Source organism: Bubalus kerabau, chromosome 18 (assembly GCF_029407905.1).
Source record: "Bubalus kerabau isolate K-KA32 ecotype Philippines breed swamp buffalo chromosome 18, PCC_UOA_SB_1v2, whole genome shotgun sequence".
Taxonomy (NCBI): domain Eukaryota; kingdom Metazoa; phylum Chordata; class Mammalia; order Artiodactyla; family Bovidae; genus Bubalus; species Bubalus kerabau.
Genome location: NC_073641.1, coordinates 4,730,980 through 4,743,275, shown reverse-complemented (window position 1 = coordinate 4,743,275; position 12,296 = coordinate 4,730,980). Strand labels below are relative to the sequence as shown.

Below are 12,296 nucleotides of genomic sequence, written 5' to 3'. Positions count from 1 at the left end.
TTCCCATGAAGTGATGGGACCAGATTCCATGATCTTCATTTTCTGAATGTTGAGTTTTAAGCCAATGTTTTCACTCTCCTCTTTCACCTTCATCAAGAGGCTTTTTAGTTCCTCTTCACTTTCTGCCATAAGGGTGGTGTCATCTGCATATCTGAGGTTATTGATATTTCTCCCGGCAATCTTGATGCCAGCTTGTGCTTCTTCCAGTCCAGCGTTTCTCATGATGTACTCTGCATAGAAATTAAATAAGCAGGGTGACAATATACAGCCTTGATGTACTCCTTTTCCTGTTTCGAACCAGTCTATTGTGCCATGTCCAGTTCTAACTATTGCTTCCTGACCTGCATACAAGTTTCTCAAGGGGAAGGTCAGGTGGTCTGGTATTCCCATCTCTTGAAGAATTTTCCACAGTTTATTGTGATCCACACAGTCAAAGGCTTTGGCATAGTCAATAAAATAGAAATAGATGTTTTTCTGGAACTCTCTTGCTTTTTCCATGATCCAGCGGATGTTGGCAATTTGATCTCTGGTTCCTTTGCCTTTTCTAAAACCAGCTTGAACATCTGGAAGTTCACGGTTCACGTATTGCTGAAGCCTGGCTTGGAGAATTTTGAGCATTACTTTACTAGCGTGTGAGATGAGTTCAACTGTGCGGTAGTTTGAGCATTCTTTGGCATTGCCTTTCTTTGGGATTGGAATGAAAACTGACCTTTTCCAGTCCTGTGGCCACTGCTGAGTTTTCCAAATGTGCTGGCATATTGAGTGCAGCACTTTCACAGCATCATCTTTCAGGATTTGGAATAGCTCAACTGGAATTCCATCACCTCCACTAGCTTTGTTCATAGTGATGCTTTCCAAGGCCCACTTGACTTCACATTCCAGGATGTCTGGCTCTAGGTCAGTGATCGCACCATCGTGATTATCTGGGTCGTGAAGATCTTTTCTGTACAGTTCTTCTGTGTATTCTTGCCATCTCTTCTTAATATCTTCTGCTTCTGTTAGGTCCTTACCATTTCTGTCCTTTATTAAGCCCATCTTTGCATGAAATGGTCCCTTGGTATCTCTAATTTTCTTGAAGAGATCTCTAGTCTTTCCCATTCTGTTGTTTTCCTCTATTTCTTTGCATTGATCACTGAGGAAGGCTTTCTTATCTCTTCTTGCTATTCTTTGGAACTCTGCATTCAGATGCCTATACCTTTCCTTTTCTCCTTTGCTTTTCGCTTCTCTTCTTTTCACAGCTATTTGTAAGGCCTCCCCAGACACCTGTTTTGCTTTTTTGCATTTCTTTTTCTTGGGGATGGTCTTGATCCCTGTACAATGTCACGAACCTCAGTCCATAGTTCATCAGGCACTCTATCTATCAGATCTAGTCCCTTAAATCTATTGCTCACTTCCACTGTATAATCATAAGGGATTTGATTTAGGTCATACCTCAATAGTCTAGTGGTTTTCCCTACTTTCTTCAATTTCAGTCTGAATTTGGCAATAAGGAGTTCATGATCTGAGCCAGTCAGCTCCTGGTCTTGTTTTTGTTGACTGTATAGAACTTCTCCATCTTTGGCTGCAAAGAATATAATCAATATGATTTCAGTATTGACCATCTGGTGATATCCATGTGTAGAGTCTTGTGTTGTTGGAAGAGGGTGTTTGCTATGACCAGTGCATTTTCTTGGCAAAACTCTATTAGTCTTTTACCTACTTCATTCCGTATTCCAAGGCCAAATTTGCCTGTTACTCCAGGTGTTTCTTGACTTCCTACTTCTGCATTCCAGTCCCCTATAATGAAAAGGACATCTTTTTTGGGTGTTAGTTCTAAAAGGTCTTGTAGGTATTCATAGAACGTTCAACTTCAGCTTCTTCAGCGTTACTGGTTGGGGCATAGACTTGGATTACTGTGGTATTGAATGGTTTACCTTGGAAATGAACAGAGATCATTCTGTCATTTTTGAGATTGCATCCAAGAACTGCATTTCGAACTCTTTTGTTGACCATGATGGCTACTCCATTTCTTCTGAGGGATTCCTGCCCGCAGTAGTAGATATAATAATGGTCATCTGAGTTAAATTCACCCATTCCAGTCCATTTTAGTTCGCTGATTCCTAGAATGTCGATGTTCACTCTTGCTATCTCTTGTTTGACCACTTCCAATTTAGTACACTCTGTACTAAGGATTATATAATAACAATGTATCCTGCTTGAGGACACAATTCTCCTTCTTGAGAACCTTCTGACTAATTATATTATCTTAAAATGTATATTGTGGGAATGGGTCTGATAAGACCTTTACAACCTTGAGACATTCTTTTGGTTTACTGTAATAACCAATTGAAAAAGTATATAGCTCCCTTGCTTAGACTAGCGAGGGGGCTAGTCCATGTCCCCCTTCTGATGTCTATGTCAGAAGTTTCCACTGTCCCTATCATACTTTAATAAAACTCTGCTACACGAAAGCTCTTGAGTGACCAAGCCTGGTCCCTGGTCCCAAAGCTAAATCTTCTTCTTTGGAGATCACAAATCTGACACCGTTTACCATAAGCTATTACCAGCATCAAGGTCTTTTCCAGTGAGAAGAGTTGGCTCTTTGCATCAGTTGGCCAAAGTACTGGAGTCCTCTCAATGAACATCCAGAGTTGATTTCCTTTAGGATGGACTGGTTTGATGTTCTTGCTGCCCAAGGGACTCTGAAGAGTCTTCTCCAGCACCACATTTGAAAGCACCAATTTTTCAGTGCTCATCTTTCTTTATGGTCCAACTCTCATATCCATACATGACTACTAGAAAAACCACAGCTTTGACTATATGGATCTTTGTCAGTAAACTGACATCTCAGCTTTTTAATACACTGTCCAGGTTTGTCATAGCCTTCCTTCTAATGAGCAAGTGCCTTTTAATTTCATGGCTGCAGTCACTGCCATGAGTATTGATTGGTGGTTAACGAACAAATTTTAGCAAATACACAAATCTGCAAAAATGGAATCTGTGAAACATGAGTATTAATTCTATTTGTTTTCTCTCATTTTCTCAATCACTTTTCCTTCTTTCTTTCTTCCCTGAAAATGTGGCCTTTTCCTCATTCTCCCCAAAACATTAGCTGATAAAACTTCACCTAAGGCTTTGTTTTCTAGAGAATACACACTAAACACAAAACAAATCTTATTTAAAGCTAAATAAATATGTTTGCTGCCTAAAGAAAAAAATTAAAATATTTATACTTGGCAAATACACACCACTTTTGTTTATTTCCTGTTTTATATATATATATATATATATATGGAAATAGTACCACTAGGTAACTTTCTGTTTGATGATGAAAACTTTAAAAAATAATCAAAATAATTATGCCAAAATTATACTTAATTCCCACTTTACTAAATATGTTGTGTTACACTAAAAGATGGTAAAGAAGCAAATTATTCACTTGGTTTAAAATTAAACAAATCATTTTGAGAATGTCCCTATTCATATTTTAAAGCGGTTTCATATTGGAAATAATGAATCTTAGGAAAAACTAAAATATTTACTTTCTATTCAGATTCAAATTGAGATAGTTTCAAATGAGATAGCTTAAAGGTTATAAATGGTATGAAACGAGAAATTTCTATTCAAAGTGGCAAGAAATGTATTAAAAACTTAAGAATATATAATAAATAATAATGAGAGAGAATATCACATTAAAGACTTCAGTAGGGTAATAATGATATACTATGCAGATGACACCACCCTATGGCAGAAAGTGAAGAGGAGCTAAAGAGCCTCTTGATGAAAGTGAAAGAGGAGAGTGATAAAGTTGGCTTAAAGCTCAACATTCAGAAAACAAAGATCATGGCATCTGGTCCCATCACGTCATGGCAAATAGATGGGGAAACAGTGCAAACAGTGTCAGTGTTTCATAAAAGTGACTTTATTTTTTTGGGCTCCAAAATCACTGCAGATGGTGACTGCAGCCATGAAATTTAAAGACGCTTACTCCTTGGAAGGAAAGTTATGACCAACCTAGATAGCATGTTCAAAAGCAGAGACGTTCCTTTGCCAACAAAGGTCCATCTAGTCAAGGCTATGGTTTTTCCTGTGGTCATGTATGGATGTGAGAGTTGGACTGTGAAGAAAGCTGAGCGCAGAAGAATTGATGCTTTTGAACTGTGCTGTTGGAGAAGACTCTTGAGAGTCCCTTGGACTGCAAGGAGATCCAACCAGTCCATTCTAAAGGAGATCAGTCCTGGGATTTCTTTGGAAGGAATGATGCTTAAGCTGAAACTCCAGTATTTTGGCCACCTCATGCAAAGAGTTGACTCACTGGAAAAGACCCTGATGCTGGGAGGGATTGGGGGCAGGAGGAGAAGGGGATGACAGAGGATGAGATGGCTGGATGGCATCACCGACTAGATGGACGTGAGTCTGAGTGAACTCCGGGAGTTGGTGATGGACAGGGAGGCCTGGCATGCTGCAATTCATGGGGTAACAAAGAGTCGGACATGACTGAGTGACTGAACTGAACTGAACTGAAGGTCAGTGGAAAAGAATGAAACACCTACAAAGAGACGTAAGAATTCTGAGTAACATTTAAGTGGAATTCTAAATTGGTAGAGAGTGGAGTTGACACTGACTGGTTAAAACCTTGGAAACATTCAAAAAAGCATATAAAACAAAATATATGTTGAATATATTAAAAATTAAATATAAAAAGCTGAAATTGTAAAAGAACCAGGAAAAAATATAGGTGAATATTTTTATTATCCAGGCATGGAATAACCTTCCTAAATATGAGCATTAAAACTATATGATAGGGACTTCTTTAGTGGCCCAGTGGCTAAGATTCCATGCTTCCAGTACAGGGTCTGGGTTTGATCCCTGGTCAGGGAACTTAGACCCCACATGCTACAACTAAGAGTTCGCATGATGCAACTAAAAGTCCCTTATGCCACAACTAAGACCTGACACAGCCAAATTAATGAATTAATGTTTTAAAAATATGAAAGAAAAAAATTCAGATTTGAATATATAAATATTTTGTGTGCTTAGTCGCTCAGTCATGTCCAACTCTTTGTGATCCGATGGACTATATCCCACCAGGCTCTCTCTCCTCTGTCCATGGATTCTCTAGATAAGAATACTGGAGTGGGTAGCCACTACCTTCTCCAGGAATATAAACATTTTAAAGCCAGTAAAAAAGAAATTTCTAAGACATTAAAATATATACAGAAGACATATTCAAAATGAATAGCAAAATATTACAATCTTTGATATATACTGATATATATTGAGTAATTATGAATAAACTAGGAAAGAATCATAAAAGAAAACCAAATGATACAATCTAAATATAATAAAAAAGCACAAAGAAAAATAGAAATGACAGGAAAAGGAATGGAGAAGAATGTTTGATACCACTTCTAAACAAGGAAATACAAATAAAAATGAGACATTAGTTGGAAAAGATAATAATCCTACTACCTAGTGTTCAACTGCAGAAAAAAATCATAACCTCTCATAGCCTTTGGGTTCAGAGGAGAAACTGGTACTTTTCCAGAAGGCCATGTGGTGATGTGTACTGAGCCTTTAAAGTGCTATATATATACTATTCAACCAGCTACTCAGCTTTTAGGATATAACTCCAATAAAATTATCTTGATCTACATAAAGATACAGCTAAAAGAATATTCACCTTTGTAATAAGGAAAAACTGAGAAAAAACCTAAAATTCCCAAAGCAAGGATATTTAAATTACAGTATAGCTTGAATATTGAGCAACTAACAATTTTTCTTCATTTTTTACTTAATGTCCAGGTAAAATGTTCATAATATAATGTTTGATTTTTAAAAAAATAATTGTTCTACAGTTTCTTTTGGTAATACACTGCTTACTATTTCCCATGTATTGTCCTAAGCACTTTAAAATTATTAACTCATTTAATCCTTCCAATGGCCCAAAATGAATTAGATACTATCATTAGTACTCAGTTCAGTTCAGTTCAGTGTCTGACTCTTTGCTACCCCACAGACCGTAGGTAGCACTCCAGGCTTCCCTGTCCATCACCAACTCCCAGAGTGTGCTCAAATTCATGTCCATCGAGTCGGTGATGCCATCCAACCATCTCATCCTCTCGTCCTCTTCTCCTTCTGCCTTCAATCTTTGAGCATTACTTTGCTAGCATGTGAGATGGGTGCAATTGTGTGGTAGTTTGAGCATTCTTTGGCATTGGCTTTCTTTGGGATTGGAATGAAAACTGACCTTTTCCAGTCCTGTGGCCACTGCTGAGTTTTCCAAATGTGCTGGCATATTGTGCAGCACTTTCACAGCATCATCTTTTAGGATTTGAAATAGCTCAGCTGGAATTCCATTACCTCCACTAGCTTTCTTCCTAGTGATGCTTCCTAAGGCCCACTTGACTTCACAATCCAGGATATCTGGCTCAAGGTGAGCAATCACACCATCGTGGTTATCTGGGTCATGAAGATCATTTTTGTATAGTTCTGTGTATTCTTGCCACCTCTTCTTAATATCTTCTACTTCTGTTAGGTGCATATCGGTTCTGTCCTTTATTGAGCCCATCTTTGCATGAAATGTTCCCTCGGTATCTCTTAATTTTCTTGAAGAGATCTCTAATCTTTCCCATTCTGTTGTTTTCCTCTATTTCTTTGCACTGATCACTGAGGAAGGCTTTCTTATCTCTTCTTGCTATTCTTTGGAACTCTGCATTCAAATGCCTATACCTTTCCTTTTCTCCTTTGCCTTTAGCTTCTCTTCTTTTCTCAGCTATTTGTAATGCCTCCTCAGACAACCATTTGCCTTTTTGCATTTCTTTTTCTTGGGGATGGTCTTGATCCCTGTCTTCTGTACAATGTCACGAACCTCCATCCGTAGTTCATCAGGCACTCTATCAGATCTAGTCCCTTAAATCTATTTCTCACTTTCACTGTACAGTCATAAGGGATTTGATTTAGGTCATACCTCAATAGTCTAGTTTCCCTACTTTCTTCAATTTAAGTCTGAATTTGGCAATAAGGAGTTCATGATCTGAGCCACAGTCAGCTCCTGGTCTTGTTTTTGCTAACTGTATACAGCTTCTGCATCTTTGGCTACAAAGAATATAATCAATCTGATTTCAATATTGACCATCTGGTGATGTCCATGTGTAGAGTCATCTCTTGTGTTGTTGGAAGAGGGTGTTTGCTATGACCAGTGCATTCTCTTGGCAAAACTCTTGTTAGACTTTGCCCTGCTTAATTTAGTACTCTTAGGCCAAATCTGCCTGTTACTCCAGGTATCTCTTGACTTCCTACTTTTGCACTTCTGTCCTCTATGATGAATAGAACATCTTCTTTGGTTGTTAACTCTAGAAGGTCTCGTAGATTTTCATAGAACCATTTAATTTCAGCTTCTTTAGGATTACTGGTTGGGGCATAGACTTGGGATTACTCTGATACTGAATCATTTGACTTGGAAATGAACAGAGATCATTCTGTCATTTTTGAGATTGCAACCAAGTACTGCATTTCAGACTCTCTTGACTGTGAGCACTACTCCATTTCTTCTAAGGGATTCTAGCCCATAGTAGTAGATATAATGATCAACTGAATTAAATTCACCCATTCCAGTCCATTTTAGTTCACTGATTTCCTAAAATGTCGATGTTCACTCTTGCTGTCTCCTGTTTGACCACTTCCAATTTACCTTGATTCATGGACCTAACATTCCAGGTTCCTATGCAGTTTGCTCTTTACAGTATTGGAGTATCGGAGTTTACTTCCATCACCAGTCACATCCACAACTGGGCACTGTTTTCACTTTTGCTCTGTCTGTTTATTTTTTCTGGAGTTACTTTTCCACTCAATATCCAGTAGCATATTGGGCACCTACCAACCTGGGGAGTTTACCTTTCAGTGAGTGTCATATCTTTTTGCCTTTTCATATTGTTCATGGGGTTCTCAAGGCAAGAATACTGAAGTGGTTTCCCATTCCCTTGCCTAGTGGACCACATTTCATCAGAACTCTCCACCATGACCCATCTGTCTTGGGTGGTCCTATACAGCATGGCTCCTAGTTTCACTGAGTGAGACAAGGCTGTGGTCCTTGTGATCAATTTGATTAGTTTCCTGTGATTGTGGTTTTAGAGTGCCTGAAGAACTATGGACAGAGGTCCGTGTGATTGTGTGCTGATGGATAATGGTAAGAGGCTTATGGAAGCTTCCTGATGGGAGAGACTGACTGAGGGGGAAACTGGGTCTTGTTCTAATGGGTGGGGCCATGCTCAGTAAATCTTTAATCCAAATTTCTCTTGATGGGTGGGGCTCTGTTCCCTCCCTTTTGTTTGACCTGAGACCACACTATGGTGGAGGTAATGAAGTCCCTTGAACTGCAAGGAGATCAAACTAGTCAATCCTAAAGGAAATCAGTCCTGAACATTCATTGGAAGGACTGATCTGCTGAAGCTGAAACTCCAATACTTTGGCCACCTGATGCAAAGAACTGACTCACTGGACAAGACCCTGATGCTGGGAAAAGATTGCAGGAAGGAGGAGAAGGGGACGACAGAGGATGAGATGGTTGGATAGCATCACCGACTAGATGGACATGAGTTTGAGCAAGCTCCGGGAGCTGGTGAAGGATAGGGAAGCCTGGTGCGCTACAGTCCATGGGGTGGCAGAGTTGAACACAACTAAGCAACTGAACTGAACTGAACTGAATGAAGATAACAGCGATCTCCTTCAAAATGTCCCGTGCACGTACTCCTGCACTCAGCACCCCTGACCCTATAGCAGGCCACCACCAACCCACGCCTCTGCTGGAGACTCCTAGACACTCACAGCAACATGGGTCAGTCTCTTGTGGGGTCACTACTCCTTTCTCCTGGGTTATTACTAACTATCAGTACTAGTATCCCCATTTTAGTTTACAATATTTAAGTATAATACAATTTTTATTAAAAAAAAAGTTGAAAAATACACATGTAGTATATATAACTTTCAAATATCAATTAAAAAGACTCAAAGATCTTTACCAAATGACAGTAGTTATCTTCAAATTAATATATAACTTTTTATTTGAAACTTTATAAAGCGTTCAGAAAAATACATATTATTTTGTTATACAGAAAGATATTGGGGCTTCCCTGTGGCTCAGTGGTAAAGAATCTGCTTGCCAATGCAGGAGACACAGGTTCAATTCCTGATCCAGGAAGATCCTACATGCTGCAGACCAACTAAGTCTGTGTCTGTGCTCTAGAGCCAGGGAGCTGCAGCTGGCCACGTGCCACAACTTCTGAAGCGTGTGCACCCCGGAGCCTGTGCTCTGCAGCAAGAGGGGCCACCACCGTGAGAACCCACCCACCACAACTAAACAGTAGCCCCCTTCTCTGCGACTAAAACAAGTCCATGCAGCGACGAGCCAAAAACACACAAGTACATCAATTCTAAAAGAAATACATTATTAAAGATGAAGTACAATATATGGAAAACCAGCTCACTCATATTATTCATATGAATATATTTGGCTGTACTATTTATCATTGATATGACTCCTACAAATCACTTAAGCTCTAAGCCCTGGTTTTCTCATCAACAGAAAGGAAAATAATACCTTCCCTAAAAGGCCAAGTCCAAAATGTTTGAGCTCATAGTACTAGCTCAATAACTAAATTTCTAAGTACTTAGGAAACTTCTGTAAATTATATGGCTACTACTTACCGACAGGATAATTCTCCATCCATAGCATCATGTTCATCTGTACTGGTATATGTTAATCTTCCTCCAACAACTGTTCCAACTAAGTATACCAGCCAGGCAAGACGTCCTAATACATAAAAAGAAGAGTTTAGAAAGAAACAAAGGTTAGATAGAAACAAAGCTTATTTTTTAGAATATTCTAAAATGAGCAAAATTTCTTCCAAACTAGTGATAAACTGTGAACTTATCTCCTAACACAGAGTGAAGAGCTGGTTTTCATCAAGTTCATCAAGGCAGTAGAAGAGTTTAAATGAGATTTAAGAACCTGAAACAAATATGAATCCCAGCTCTACCAATATGCGATGTGATTTTACATAAACTACTTACCTCTTTAAGTTTTAGGATTTTCATTTGCAAGATGCAGAAAGTAGTATCTACCATGAAGACTTGATGAACATAAATTTGATAACAAAACACCAAATGTAAAGTCAACATCAAGGGCTGTTAGTAAGTGTAACTATAATCCAATGACCAGTGGTTTTTTTGAACAGTCCATGCCATGATAGTACCAATCTCATCATTTTTAATACTGCCCAGGCTTGGAAGATAACAGATGGTAATAAATTTACTCCTTTTGTATTTTAAAAATCCAAAATTTTTACTATGCAAATTACATTGTTTGATGACCAAATTAACTTCATGAGGAGTAGCAGCAAAGGACTAAATAACTTTACAAGAGTGACACAAACGGCAACACCCACACCTTTCACAAATCTTTGGGGTAGCCAAAACTGACTTTAGAAATGAAGGTATTTACTGAGTAATTCTTATTTAGACACATTACATCTTTAGAGTCACTCATCTATGTCTCAAATTCTCAAAGATTTTTGAAATCTTTATGAGCAATTAACAACAAATCAATTATTTTTCAAAAAGAAATTAAAAAAAAAAAATCTTACCTGGTAAGTATCCATATCCCCTTAATCTATCACAAAACCATGAAATCATAATTGACTAAGTATGCAGCCTTTATATTAGCAATGTAAAAACAGAACACTACCCTGATCAAGTAATTTATAAAACAAACTCAAGCTTCGAGAAATGTAAAATTAGTGGGCAAAAAAAGTTAACAGAAAAAAGGCCCATGTAGGAAACTGATAACAAGTTACCAATATGCAGTTGAGATGTGTTTTATGAACAGTATTAAAGCCTATTAACAACATAATGCTCTCCTTTGATGACCTCACTTCTGTGGACCCTCTCAAGTGGAAGCTGATTTTTTTTACACCTCTGGTAACTTGGGCCTCAAAGCCAGCTGTTCAGTTGATGTTCCTCATTTTTACCTCTAGAACATTCTCCCTCTCCATTGTAAAAGCACTCAGCTTTACATCTTGTATCGTCATCAAATCAGATCAGATCAGATCAGTTGCTCAGTCGTGTCCGACTCTTTGTGACCCCATGAATCGCAGCACGCCAGGCCTCCCTGTCCATCACCAGCTCCCGGAGTTCACTCAGACTCAAGTCCATCGAGTCAGTGATGCCATCCAGCCATCTCATCCTCTGTCATCCCCTTCTCCTCTTGCCCCCAATCCCTCCCAGAATCAGAGTCTTTTCCAATGAGTTAACTCTTCACATGAGGTGGCCAAAGTACTGGAGTTTCAGCTTTAGCATCATTCCTTCCAAAGAAATCCCAGGGCTGATCTCCTTTAAAATGGACTGGTTGGATCTCCTTGCAGTCCAAGGGACTCTCCAGAGTTTTCTCCAACACCACAGTTCAAAAGCATCAATTATTTGGCGCTCAGCCTTCTTCACAGTCCAACTCTCACATCTATATATGACCACAGAAAACCATAGCCTTGACTAGAGGAACCTTTGTTGGCAAAGTAATGTCTCTGCTTTTCAATATGCTATCTAGGTTGGTCATAACTTTCCTTCCAAGGAGCAAGTGTCTTTTAATTTCATGGCTGCAGTCACCAACTGCAGTGATCTTGGAGCCCCCAAAATTAAGTCTGACACTGTTTCCACTGTTTCCCCATCTATTTCCCATGAAGTGATGAGACCAGATTCCATGATCTTCGTTTTCTGAATGTTGAGCTTTAAGCCAACGTTTTCACTCTCCACTTTCACCTTCATGAAGAGGCTTTTTAGTTCCTCTTCACTTTCTGCCATAAGGGTGGTGTCATCTGCATATCTGAGGTTATTGATATTTCTCCCGGCAATCTTGATGCCAGCTTGTGCTTCTTCCAGTCCAGCGTTTCTCATGATGTACTCTGCATAGAAGTTAAATAAACAGGGTGACAATATACAACCTTGACGTACTCCTTTTCCTATCTGGAACCAGTCTGTTGTTCCATGTCCAGTTCTAACTGTTGCTTTCTGACCTGCATACAAATTTCTCAAGAGGCAGATAAGGTGGTCTGGTATTCCCATCTCTTGAAGAATTTTCCACAGTTTATTGTGATCCACACAGTCAAAGGCTTTGGCATAGTCAATACAGCAGAAATAGATGTTTTTCTGGAACTCTCTTGCTTTTTCCATGATCCAGCGGATGTTGGCAATTTGATCTCTGGTTCCTCTGCCTTTTCTAAAACCAGCTTGAACATCAGGAAGTTCACGGTTCACGTATTGCTGAA

The 12,296-nt window shown here is 39.0% G+C and overlaps 1 protein-coding gene across 5 annotated transcripts in view; it reads right to left on the bottom strand.

Annotated features, from left to right (window-relative positions):
• RANBP17 (RAN binding protein 17) overlaps positions 1 to 12,296 on the bottom strand; it is a 363,628-nt gene that overhangs the window by 265,573 nt on the left and 85,759 nt on the right. For all 5 annotated transcript variants that reach the window (XM_055555070.1, XM_055555073.1, XM_055555071.1 and 2 more), the window contains one exon: positions 9,685 to 9,790. In XM_055555070.1, the coding sequence (XP_055411045.1) occupies positions 9,685 to 9,790 (106 nt within the window). The remainder of the gene's footprint in view (positions 1 to 9,684; positions 9,791 to 12,296) is intronic.